This window comes from Hyla sarda, chromosome 4, assembly GCF_029499605.1.
Source record: "Hyla sarda isolate aHylSar1 chromosome 4, aHylSar1.hap1, whole genome shotgun sequence".
Taxonomy (NCBI): domain Eukaryota; kingdom Metazoa; phylum Chordata; class Amphibia; order Anura; family Hylidae; genus Hyla; species Hyla sarda.
The window spans coordinates 204,684,304-204,697,973 of NC_079192.1; the positions used below are offsets into that span (position 1 = coordinate 204,684,304).

Genomic DNA, 13,670 nt, shown 5'->3' on the forward strand with positions numbered 1-13,670 from the left:
TAACCGTATGGACCTAAAGAATAAAGATAAGGTGTCACTTTTACCGAGAAATCCACTGCATAGAAACGGAAGCCCCCAAATTTAAAAAATTGCGTTTTCTCTTCAATTTTGTTGCACAATGATTTTTTTTCCATTTTGCCGTGGATTTTTGGGTAAAATGACTAATGTCACTGCAAAGTAGAATTGGTGGTGCAACAAATAAGCCATAATATGGATTTTTAGGTGGGAAATTGAAAGGGTTATGATTTTTAAAAGGTAAGAAGGAAAAAAACGATAATGCAAAAACTGAAAAACGCTGAGTAACCAAGGGGTTAAGGGGTTAAGTCAATTTTTTTAAATACAGGTCAGCCCACTGTTTTTCTCAGCTTGCTTGGTTTTGTAATGTAATAGCTTTTATGCTCTCGTTCTGCAGTGACCATGCTGGGATCTGCAGTGCACCAACTGGACACAATAGGAGGTCACTGTTTGAGGTCAACCCCCTGCTTAGTGTTTTGCTCTGCTTGCTTCCTATTAGATAAAGGCTTTCTGGGATCAGTAGTTCCGTTGCACTGTATGCTCTATCCCAGCTTTTTCTTCAAGATGGTGGCAGCAATGCAGTGCAAAGGGTTATATGGGCCTGGGAACTGTATGTCACATAATGCAAGCAATGATTGGATAACCTGTGTCATGTGATCTTGCTGCTAGCTACAAGGTATGCTGGGCTACCCTGATGTCATCTCAGTGTTCCCAGTACTTCCTCCATTCATTTAGTTGCCAAAACGCCATGTGTTTCTTATCCCTTCTGCTAGTAATAGACAAATGTCAAAGACAGGCTCATGCAAATTTGTTATTTCTGTGAGCCAAATTTACTCTGAAGTTCGGAGCAACACCGGGTTTGCCGGACTGGTCTCGCTCATTTCTAATTATGAGGTTAATATGGTCATGTAATTATATCATGATCAGTATATAGTTTGTGATATATTATATGTATCTGTTCTTTCAGACTTTGTGGGTATCCACCTTTCTACGATGAGAATGATTCAAAATTGTTTGAACAGATTCTGAAGGCAGATTATGAATTTGATTCTCCGTATTGGGATGATATTTCTGATTCAGGTAAGAAAAACACTGATATACATATTGGGGAGAGGTTTTGTCAAAACCTCTGGGGGAGATTTATCAAATCCAAAGTTGCCCATAACAACCAATCAGTTTGCTTCTTTCATTTTTCAGAGGCCTTGTTAAGAATGTAAGAAGCGAAATGATTGGTTGCTATGGAAAACTGGGCAACTTTGCCTCTCCACAGGTTTCAATAAATCTCCCCATTGTACTTATGCATGGACAAAGTGATTACTGCACCACTTTGTTTTCTTGTGGTAAAAATTATAATACACAATTGTGTTTTAATTCACTACTATTTTCAAATCCTCTACTTGCTGTCAGTGAATGTAAACATTATTTTTCAAATTCAAAAATGAAAATCCTTATTTTTTGATAACCCTTATACACAGGTCCAAACCTCATTACAAGATAGAGCTTCAATACGTTTAACCCCTTAATGACGCAGGAAGTAAATGTACGTTCTGGTGAGCTGGTCCTTAACGAACCAGGACGTACATTTACGTCCTATGCATAACCGCGAGCATCGGAGCGATGCTCACGTCATGCGCGGCAGGTCCCGGCTGCTGATAGCAGCTAGGGACCCACCCGTAATGGCGGACATCCGCGATCGCGCAGATGTCCGCCATTAACCTCTCAGATGCCGTGATCAATACAGATCACGGCATCTACAGCATTGTGGACACTAAAATGGATGATCGGATCGCCCGCAGTGCTGCCACAGCGATCCAATCATCCAGCATGACAGCCGGAGGTCCCATCACCTGCCTCTGCTGCCTTCCACGGATCTTCTGCTCTGGTCTGCGATCGAGCAGACCAGAGCAGAAGATGAGCGATAATACTGATCAGTGCTATGTCCTATGCATAGCACTGAACAGTATTAGCAATTGAATGATTGCTATAAATAGTTCCCTACGGGGACTATTAAAGTGTAAAAATAAAAGTTTTAAAAAAATTTGAAAAGCCCCCTTCCCATATAAAAACGTACATTTTCCCTATTTCACCCCCAAAAAAGTGTAAACAAAATATTTTATATACATATTTGGTATCGTCACGTGTGTAAATATCCCAACTATTAAAATAAAATGTTAATGATACGGTGAATGGCGTGAACGTAAAAAAAAGGATTAAAAGATTAACCCCTTAAGGACACATGACGTACTGGAACGTCATGTGTCCACTCCCGATCTATAACGCGGGGCCACGGCGTGGCCCCGCGTCATAGCGGGTCGGGCCCGGCCTCTAACAACGGCCGGGACCCGTGGCTAATAGCGCGCGGCATTGATCGCTGTGCCGCGCGCTATTAACCCTTTAGACGCGGCGTTCAAAGTTGAACGCCGCGTCTAAAGTGAAACCGAAAGCATCCCGGCTAGCTCAGTGGGCTGTTCGGGATAGCCGCGGTGAAATCGCGGCATCCCGAACAGCTGACAGGACAGCGGGAGGGCCCCTACCTGCCTCCTCGCTGTCCGATCGCCGAATGACTGCTCAGTGCCTGAGATCCAGGCATGAGCAGTCATCCGGCAGAATCGTTGATCACTGGTTTCTTATGAGAAACCAGTGATCAACATAGAAGATCAGTGTGTGCAGTGTTATAGGTCCCTATGGGACCTATAACACTGCAAAAAAAAAGTGAAAAAAAAAAGTGAATAAAGATCATTTAACTCCTCCCCTATTAAAAGTTTGAATCACCCCCCTTTTCCAATAAAAAAAAAAACACAGTGTAAATAAAAATAAAAATAAACATATGTGGTATCACCGCGTGCGGAAATGTCCGAATTATAAAAATATATCATTAATTAAACCGCTCGGTCAATGGCGTGCGCGCAAAAAAATTCCAAAGTCCAAAATAGTGCATTTTTGGTCACTTTTTATATCATTTAAAAATGAATAAAAAGTGATCAATAAGTCCTATCAATGCAAAAATGGTACCGTTAAAAACTTCAGATCACGGCGCAAAAAATGAGCCCTCATACCGCCCCATACACGGAAAAATAAAAAAGTTATAGGGGTCAGAAGATGACAATTTTAAACGTATTAATTTTCCTGCATGTAGTTATGATTTTTTCCAGAAGTCCGACAAAATCAAACCTATATAAGTAGGGTATCATTTTAATCGTATGGACCTACAGAATACATATCAGGTGTCATTTTTACCGAAAAATGTACTACGTAGAAACGGAAGCCCCCAAAAGTTACAAAACAGCGTTTTTTTTTCAATTTTGTCGCACAATGATTTTTTTTCCCGCTTCACCATAGATTTTGGGGCAAAATGACTGACGTCATTACAAAGTAGAATTGGTGGCGCAAAAAATAAGCCATCATATGGATTTTTAGGTGTAAATTTGAAAGAGTTATGATTTTTTAAAGGCAAGGAGCAAAAAACGAAAATGCAAAAACGGAAAAACCTCCGGTCCTTAAGGGGTTAATATAAGCAAATATGGTATCAATAAAAAGTATTGATCACGGCGCAAAGAATGAGCCCTCATACCGCCACTTATACAGAAAACTGAAAAAGTTATAGGTCTTCAAAATAGGGGGATTTTAAACGTACTAATTTGGTTAAACAGTTTGGGATTTTTTTTAAGCACAACAGTAATAGAAAAGTATATAATCATGGGTATCATTTTAATCATATTGGCCCAAAAATAAAGAACACATGTCATTTTTACCGTAAATTGTACGGCGTGAAAGCGAAACCTTCCAAAATTAGCAAAATTGCGGTTTTCTTTTTAAATTCCCCACACAAATAGCATGTTTTTGGTTGCGCCATACATTTTATGGTAAAGTGAGTGATGGCATTACAATGGACAACTGGTCACGCAAAAAACAAGCCATCATACTAGTCTGTGGATGAAAATATAAAAGAGTTATGATTTTTTCTGTGGGCAGGAATGTCCCCTGGGGATTGTGAGGAAGACGATTTTTACCATATACTGTATAATGCATTGCCACAAGTTATATATGATGACATCTCATTATTGGTTCCCTTTACAGGCGTAGTTCCAACTGAACACTTCCTATTAAGAGCCTATGATTTACCCAGAGTGGCCACGGTATGGGGCATTAAGTATTACATGGAGCCTACTTAAAAGATACCTCCAGGAAGTACCAACTTATTCCCTATCCTAAGTATAGGGGATAAGTGTTAGATCGCGGGAGGTCTGACCGCTGGGGCCCCCCGCCATCTCCCGAACGGCTCCCTGCATGGAACAGGCATTTTCGACCACCGCGGGAAGCAGCAGCCGACACGCCCCCACCATGCTGTTCTATGGCAGAGCCGGAGTGATGTTTTCGGCAATCTCTGGCTCTGCCATAGGACTGCATGGAGGGGGCGTGTCGGCCGCAGCAACGTGCTGTGATTGAAAGCGCTTGTTTCATGCAGGGAGCCGGGGCGCCATTGGGAGGTCGCGAGGGGCCCCAGCGGTCGGACCCCTCGTGATCTAACACTTAGCCCCTATCCTTAGGATAGGGGATAAGTTGTACATCCTGGAGTTATCCTTTAATTGAATATTTGACCATATGAGTCTTTGGTCTCTGACTTATGTAGCAGGGTCCTAAGCAGGGTTGTTCAGTCCAAGACAGATTTAAAGGGGAATACCAGGATTTTTTTCTTTAGCCTTTGAGCTCATGATGCGAAGTCATGATACTGTGTAATATGCTTCTATTACCTTTGTGTACTACTTTGTCTCATTTTCATTTAAGGGACCCACACCCGGAAGTGCTGTATTGCAAGTATTTTTACTTATTGCTATTTCTGACTTTTTCCAGCATTCCTACAGCCTGATAAAATATGCCATAAGTCACATGGCCTCCAGGGGATTGTGGCTATGCATTAGTGGGTGCGTGGGTTGGGTAGCATTATTTCTGTAAATCCTTTTTACCTATCCACCCACCCATTGCAGCATAGCCACGCTCTCCTGAGACCATGTGGCTTGTGACATATTGTCTCTGGCCGCATGAGATGCTGGAACAGCAAAATAAAAAGACTTGCACAACAGCACTTGGGTGTGGGCCCCATACATTTAAGCAGGACCAAGCGGCGCACAGAGTTAATAGAAGCATGTTATGCAGTATTACAACTTGGCGTCATGGGATCAAAGGCTAAAGAAAAAAAAACAGCCCCTTTAGGAAAGCAATGGTTAGCTTGGTTTTCACCCTTACCCCTAACTTGAACATTTTTGGTAAATCCGTTACTATTTGTCTTTTTTGCTGCTTTGATTTAAAGTGGATCTGTCAGCAGGTTTTTAAGGTATAACATAAGGGCATGGCTGTGTGATGTCCCAGTACAGGATATAGTCCCGTACAGTACTTAGACCCTGTCAGGTTTAGTCTCTCTGTGTCCTAGGGGCCCTACTGCAGTGTCTTCCCCATAGTAATATATATAATGTATAGTGTGTGTAATATGTATTAAGGACCTTTAAGGACCTTTGAGTTAGTCACATGATAATGTGTTCACATGATTTGTTTGTTACCCAGAGAGCACCAGCTAACCAGCTGACCTGCAGCTTGACCTATGGGCTTCTGGCTCAGCCCCTCCCCCCCCTTTATAAGAGGGGGAGCCATTACAATCTTTCTAAGAGGGGGGGCCATTACAATGCCCCTGGCTATAACACCTGCCCGATTCACCTTAAATCACCCTGTGGCTCACCACAAAACTTTGGCATCACAGGATATGGGTGTGTGCCTTAGCCATAAAGCCCCAAGTCCTCCCCCCTAGTCTAAGTCTGAAATGTGTCCAAGAAAAATTGTATGCCGATGGGAAAAAGGTTGTGCCAGAAAAGTGTAACAGGACTTTGTTACCAAAATATGTCTTTACCGTGGCGCTTAACCCCTTAAGGACCCAGCCAATTTTCACTGTAGGACACGCCCATTTTTTGCACATCTGACCACTGTCACTTTAAACATTAATAACTCTGGGATGCTTTTACCTTTCATTCTGATTCCGAGATTGTTTTTACGTGACATATTCTACTTTATGTTAGTGGTAAAATTTTGTCGATTCTTGGGGAAAAATTCCAAAATTTGATGACAAAATTGAAAATGTTGCATTTTTTTTAACTTTGAAGCTCTCTGCTTATAAGGAAAATGAATATTCCAAATAAATTATATATTGATTCACATATACAATATGTTTACTTTATGTTTCAATCATAAAGTTGACATGTTTTTACTTTTGGAAGACATCAGAGGGCTTCAAAGTATAGCAGCAATTTTCCAATTTTTCAAAAAAATTTCAAAATCTAAATTTTTCAGGGACCAGTTCTGTTTTAAAGTGGCTTTGAAGGGCCTTCTTATTAGAAATACCCCATAAATGACCCCATTATAAAAACTGCACCCCTCAAAGTATTCAAAATGACATTCAAAAGGTTTGTTAACCCTTTAGGTGTTTCACAGGAATAGCAGCAAATTGAAGGAGAAAATTCAAAATCTTAATTTTTTACACTCGCATGTTCTTGTAAACCCAGTTATTGAATTTTTACAAGGGGTAAAAGGAGAGAAATCTTCCTAAAATGTGTAACCCAATTTCTCTCGAGTAAGAAAATATCTCATATGTGTATGTCAAGTGTTCGGCGGGCGCAGTAGGGAAGGAGCGACAGTGGGAGTTTGGAGAGTGAGTTTTTCTGAAATGGTTTTTGGGGGGCATGTCACATTTCGGAAGCCCCTATGGTGCCAGAACAGCAAAAAAAAAAACACATGGCATACTATTTTGGAAACTACACCCCTCAAGGCACGTAACAAGGGGTCCAGTGAGCCTTAACACCCCACAGGTGTTTGACGACTTTTCGTTAAAGTTGGATGTGAAAATTATATTTTTTTTTCACTAAAATGCTAAAATCACCCCCAAAATTTGTAACCCCATCTCTTCTGAGTATGGAAATACCCCATGTTAGGACGTAAAATGCTTTGCGGGCAAACTACAATGCTCAGAAGAGAAGGAGCGCCATTGAGCTTTTGGGAAAAAAATTGTTTGGAATGGAGGTCAGGGGCCATGTGCGTTTACAAAGCCCCCCATGGTGCCAGAACAGTGGACCCCCCCACATGTTACCATATTTTGGAAACTACACCCCTCACAGAATGTAATAAGGTGTGCAGTGAGTATTTACACCCCACTGGCGTTTGACAGATCTTTGGAACAGTGGGCTGTGCAAATGAAAAATTTAATTTTTCATTTTCACGGACCACTGTTCCAAAAATCTGCCAGACCCCTGTGGGGCACAAATGCTCACTGTACCCCTTATTACATTACGTGAGGGGTGTAGTTTCCAAAATGGGGTCACATGTGGGTATTTATTTTTTTGCGTTTATGTCAGAACCGCTGTAAAATCGGCCACCCCTGTGCAAATCACCAATTTAGGCCTCAAATGTACATAGTGCGCTCTCACTCCTGAGCCTTGTTGTGCGCCCACAGAGTTTGTCATGTCCCAGTACGGGATATAGTACTGTACAGGTTGAGTCCCTCTGTGTCCTAGGAGCCCCGCATAGTAATATATATAATGTATAGTGTTATGTATTAAGGACCTTTAAGGACCTTTGAGTTAGTCACATGATAATGTGTTCACATGATATGCTTGTTACCTAGAGAGCACCAGCTAACCAGGTGACCTGCAGCTTGACCTATGGGCTTCTGGCTCAGCCCCCCTTTATAAGAGGGGGAGTCATTACAATCTCTCACTTAGATCCTGAGGCACAGTAAAGACCAGACGTCTCAGAGCCAGTGTCCAGCACATCTGGAAGCCTCAAGCCTAGCCTACAGCCACATGTGTAAGGAGCCGCGCTCCGGCCGGACATCTCCCCTGTGTCAGCTCCCGCCGGGGCTGGGATTCGCATCGCGGGACACGCCCGCATGCGATTCCAAGCCCGTCACTCACCTCCATCCCCGGCCTCTGTCCCTCAGCTCCAGTGCGCCCGTAATTAGTGTTCACCTGCATTGTTCTTATAAGTTTTTGCTCCTCCCTAGTACCCCTGCCGGATTTGTGTTTGCCTTGCGCCTAAGAGAAAGCAGTGCTTATTATTCCTTACCGTGTACCAGACCTTTTTATTCCGTGACCCGATTGTGTTTCTAGCCGCCAGCCTATTGACCTTCTGCTACCCTACTGACTACGCTCCTGTGCCGCCTGCCCTGACCTCTCGCCCTCCCGACAACGTCCTGCCTATTCCTTTGGTACCACGTTTCACCTTAGCTGCCTGTGTGGTCGAGTTGTGCCAGGGGTAGCGACCTGGGAGTCTCCTGTCGCAGCAAGCCCAACCCGCCTTGCGGCGGGCTCTGGTGAAAACCAGCAGCACCTTAGACTCCGCTCCCTGGCACGGCCCGCGTCATCTGCCACACAGGTCCAGCGGATCTACTACATCACCTGTTTCAGACTACCGTGGTTTTACGGATCTACTACTCCCTGGGTACCTGCCATCTGCGGTGAGTCTAACAGTAAGATCCGGCCATGGATCCCGCTGAGGTACCCCTGCCTGAGGATTCGGATCTCTCCTCCGAAGTGGTCTGTCAGTTGCAGCAGTTGGCCCACCAGGCGCAGCAATTAAATCAACTGTCCGCCATGGCGCAGCTACTTCTGTCTATGCAGCAACAGTCTCCACCGGTCCCTGCAGTCCCTTCAGCTTCAAAGCTTCATCTTCCCCTTCCCACGAAGTTTGACGGAGATTCTAAGCAATGTAGAGGCTTTGTGATGCAGTGCCCCTTGCACCTGGAGCTCTTGGCGGATCAGTTTCCTACAGAGCATGCTATGGTGGCCTTTGTGATCAGTCTCTTGTCTGGAAAGGCCCTGGCTTGGGCTACTCCGCTCTGGGATCGTAGCGATCCAATTACATTCAACCTCACGGCTTTCCTGGCTGAATTCCGCAGCGTTTTTGAAGAACCAGCACGTGTCTCCTCTGTCTCCTCGGCTCTTCTTGACCTAATTCAAGGGACTTCCTCCATGGGAGACTATGCAGTCCAGTTTCATATCCTTGCTTCAGAATTGGCATGGAATGACGAGGCCTTGTGTGCTATATTTAAAAAGGGACTTTCTAGTAATATAAAGGACGCTCTTGCTGCACGAGATTCTCCATCTAACCTGTGTGAGCTGATCCATTTGGCCGCACAAATTGTTGTACGTTTTTCCGAGAGACAGGAGGAGCTCCTAAAAGAAAGTGGATTTTCTGAAAAAGCTATGCCAAAGGATCATACTCGTCTCACACTGGAGGAAAGATCCCGACGTTGCAGCAAGCATTTATGTCTATACTGTGCCAGTCCGGAGAATTTCCTTAAAGACTGTCCTTCCCGTTATCAGAATCCAGGAAAACGTCCGAACCCAAGATATGTAGGAGGGACTTCCCTGGGTGTGTGCACCATCTCTTCTCGTTTGAATATCTCCGTACAAGTCCACGTTTCTGCCCAGACTTCTTTCTTCGCTACAGCATTTTTGGACTCTGGTTCTGCTGGCAATTTTATTGATGCCTCTCTCGTGCATGAATGTCGCCTTCCTGTGAGTCGCCTTGCCAAGCCACTGTTCATTTCTTCCGTCACTGGACAAAATCTGGACTGTAGCGTGCTATATCACACAGAGTCTCTTCTTCTGCAGGTCAGAGTCTCACATAAGGAGAGGATTGAACTCTTTGTGCTCCCTCGTTGTACTTCCCAGATACTTCTCGGTCTTCCTTTGCTCCAACTCCATTCCCCGCAGCTTGACTGCAAGTCCGGAGAGGTCACTCGCTGGGGACAATGCTGCCATAATCGTTGTCTAGAGTCAGTCCAGCCTAAAAATCAAGATTTTTCTGATGTCTTTTGCGAAAGACAGGCCGAGACTTTGCCTCCACATCGTCCTTACCACTGCCCGATTGATTTACTGCCTTGGACTATGCCCCCTCAGGATAGAATCTATCCTTTGTCTCTCCCAGAGACTCAAGCCATGCAAGAATACATCCAAGAGAACCTCCAAAAATGATTTATCTGGAAGTCTTCGTCACCTGCCGGAGCCGGGTTCTTCTTTGTAAGCAAGAAGGATGGTTCTCTCCGTCCTTGCATAGATTACAGAGGTCTCAACAAGATCACGGTCAAGAATCGTTATCCTCTTCCGCTGATCTCTGAACTTTTTGATCGTCTTCAGGGGGCCAAAGTCTTCTCCAAACTGGATTTACGTGGTGCCTACAACCTGATTCGAATTCGCGAGGGAGACAAATGGAAAATGGCTTTCAACACCCGCGATGGACATTTTGAGTATCTTGTTATGCCTTTTGGCCTTTGCAATGCTCCAGCTGTTTTCCAGGAATTCGTCAATGATATCTTCCGCGACCTTCTCTATACCTGTGTAGTCGTTTATCTGGATGACATACTCATTTATTCTTCCAACTTGGAAGAGCATCGTACTCATGTTCGTCTGATCCTACAACGCCTTCAGAGGAATCATCTCTATGCCAAACTGGAGAAGTGCCTTTTTGAGAAATCCAGTCTTCCTTTTCTAGGATATATTGTCTCTCATCAAGGACTGCAAATGGATGCAATAAAATTGTCTGCGGTTTTGGATTGGCCTCACCCTACCGGTCTGCGGGCTATTCAACGTTTCCTGGGATTTGCTAACTACTATCGCCAGTTCATCCCACATTTTTCCTCTGTGGTCGCTCCCATTGTAGCTCTCACTAAGAAGGGCGCTAACCCGAAGTTGTGCCCTCCTGAGGCCAAAGAAGCCTTCTCCAGCTTAAAGTCTGCTTTTGCTTCAGCTCCCGTGCTATCAAGACCGGATCCAATAAATCCTTTTGCCTTGGAGGTTGATGCATCCTCCATTGGAGCAGGCGTCATTCTTACCCAGAAAAATGCCAAGAGTAAAACTGTGACCTGTGGGTTCTTCTCTAAAACTTTCTCGCCAGTGGAGAGAAACTACTCCATCGGTGATCGTGAACTGCTTGCTATAAAGCTCGCCTTAGAGGAGTGACGACATCTGTTGGAAGGATCTCCTCATCCGATCAGTATTTATTCTGACCCCAAGATTTTACTGTACCTTCAGTCAGCCCAACGTTTGAACCCTTGTCAGGCAAGGTGGTCTTTGTTTTTCTTCCGATTTAATTTTTTCATTCATTTCCACCCAGCTAATAAGAATACCAGAGCTGATGCCCTCTCCAGATCTTCTGACATTGTGAGTTTGGATCCCTCTCCAATCATCCAATTGGATCCCTCCTGATCATCTGATTTCTGAAGCTCCTGCCAATCTTCTACAGCAGCCTCCTGGTAAAACTTTTGTACCAATCAGATTGAGACGCAAAGTTCTAAACTGGGGTCATTCTTCTTTATTGGCTGGCCATCCTGGAATACGCAAGACACTTCTTCTTATCTCCTGACACAATTGGTAGCCATGTCTGGAACACGATGTCTCAGAATTTGTGCGTTCCTGTACCACTTGTGCTCCACAACTGGCTAAGCACTTCTTACTTCATATCTTCCGTCTTCATAGTCTTCCAAAAAACATTGTCTCAGACCGCGGAGTACAGTTTGTGTCCAAATTCTGGCGAGCCCTCTGTTCCTGTCTTGGCATCAGTTTGGATTTCTCCTCTGCCTACCACCCCCAGTCCAATGGTCAGGTGGAAAGGTTAAATCAAATTTTGGAGACTTATTTACGCCATTTTGTTTTGGCTCGTCAGGACGACTGGGGAGATATTCTTCCCTGGGCCGAATTTTCCTACAATCAGAAAGACTCTGAGTCCACAGACATCTCCGTTTTTTATTGTTTTTGGTCATCATCCCAGGTCTCCTCTTCCGGTCCCAGTCTGTTCCAGTCTCCCTGCTGTAGATGAACTTGTCAGAGATTACTCCTCCATTTGGCGACATACTCGGCAATCTTTATCGCTGGCATCCTCCCGAATGAAGAATGAGGCAGACAAGAATAGAAGATCTCCATCCTTCTCTCCTGGTGATAAAGTTTGGTTATCTTCTAAATTCATCCGGTTTAAAATCCCAAGTTACAAACTTGGTCCTCGTTTCCTGGGTCCGTTCGAGGTATTGCAAAAAATCAATCCAGTTTCTTACAGACTCCGCTTACCACCTTCTTTACGTATTCCTAACTCCTTTCATGTTTCTCTCCTCAAACCTTTGGTTATCAACCGTTATCCAACTCCTGTCTCCGGTTCCTCAGATATTTATCAAGTTAAAGAAATCCTGGCCTCAAAAATTGTATGTGGCAAAAAAAAAGATTTGGTCGATTGGAAGGGTTTTGGTCCTGAGGAGAGGTCCTGGGAGCCCGAGGAAAACATCTTGTAATGAGCCGCGCTCCGGCCAGACATACCGGGCGTGAGCACATCTTCTCCCCTGTGTCAGCTCCCGGCGGGGCTGGGATTCGCATCGCTGGATGCGCCCGCATGCGAGTCCCAGCCCGTCACTCACCTCTGTCCCCGGCCTCTGTCCCTCAGTCCCGACGCGCCACTGCGCCGGGGCTTTGAAATTTAAAGGGCCAGTGCGCCCGTAATTAGTGTTCACCTGCACTGTTCTTATAATTTTTTGCTCCTCCCTAGTACTCCTGCCGGATCTTTGTTTGCCTTGCGCCTAAGAGAAAGCAGTACTTATTCTTCCTTGCCGTGTACCAGACCTTTGTATTCCGTGACCCGACTGTGTTTCTAGCCGCCAGCCTATTGGCCTTCTGCTACCCTACTGACTACACTCGTGTGCCGCCTGCCCTGACCTCTCGCCTGCCCGACTACGTCCTGCCTATTCCTTTGGTACCATGCTTCGCCTCAGCCGCCTGTGTGGTCGAGTCGTGCCAGGGGTAGCGACCTGGGTGTCGCCTGCCGCAGCAAGCCCATCCCGCCTTGCGGCGGGCTCTGGTGAAAACCAGCGGCACCTTAGATTCCGCTCCCTGGCATGGCCCGCGTCATCTGCCACACAGGTCCAGCGGATCTACTACATCACCTGTTCCAGACTACCGTGGTTTTAGGGATCTACTACTCCCTGGGTACCTGACGTCTGCGGTGAGTCTAACAACATGCCAGTAAGTCAAGTCATCTATATCTGCTGTCACTACCTACAGTCAAGTCTATAGTCAAGTCTATTATAGTCAGCGTGGCTGTCCTAAAGTCTGGCAAAGTCACTACAAGTCCCAGCAAGCTTCTGTATTACTGGCCACCTCTCTGGGATCCTGGCCAAGCTGTAAAGACTATTTCCATCTGTCTACCTCAGTAAAGCTACCTTTAACCCTAACCTGGTCTTGGACTATTCTTACCCTGCCTAAACTAGAGTTAGCAGTGATACCGTTCTGGTGGTTACTGGGAAAACCACGCCGTCACGAACATTTAAGGGTTAATAACCCCTACTCCTGGGCTACAATATCTGCCCCTTTCACCTTACATCACCCCATGGCTCACCACAGCTGTATAAGCTGAATAAAGCTTTTAAAACTGAGTTAACTGACCCCTCCACTGCTGAGTTATTGGTATTTAAAAATATATGCAAATTAGACTTGGGAGTCCACTGGGTGATCCTTAAAGCCACTGGAGCCCAGCAAAGTTCAACTGCTTTATTAATTATTCACTACCCTCTGTGTGCTGGTCACCTCCTCTACACCTCTGATTGACAGCCACTAGAGACTGAACTTTGCTGGGCT

General features: G+C 45.0%; 1 protein-coding gene across 3 annotated transcripts in view; it reads left to right on the forward strand.

Moving 5' to 3' along the window:
• CAMK1D (calcium/calmodulin dependent protein kinase ID) overlaps nucleotides 1-13,670 on the forward strand; it is a 437,751-nt gene that overhangs the window by 378,051 nt on the left and 46,030 nt on the right. For all 3 annotated transcript variants that reach the window (XM_056573326.1, XM_056573327.1, XM_056573328.1), the window contains one exon: nucleotides 983-1,095. In XM_056573326.1, coding sequence (XP_056429301.1) covers nucleotides 983-1,095 — 113 coding nt within the window. The remainder of the gene's footprint in view (nucleotides 1-982; nucleotides 1,096-13,670) is intronic.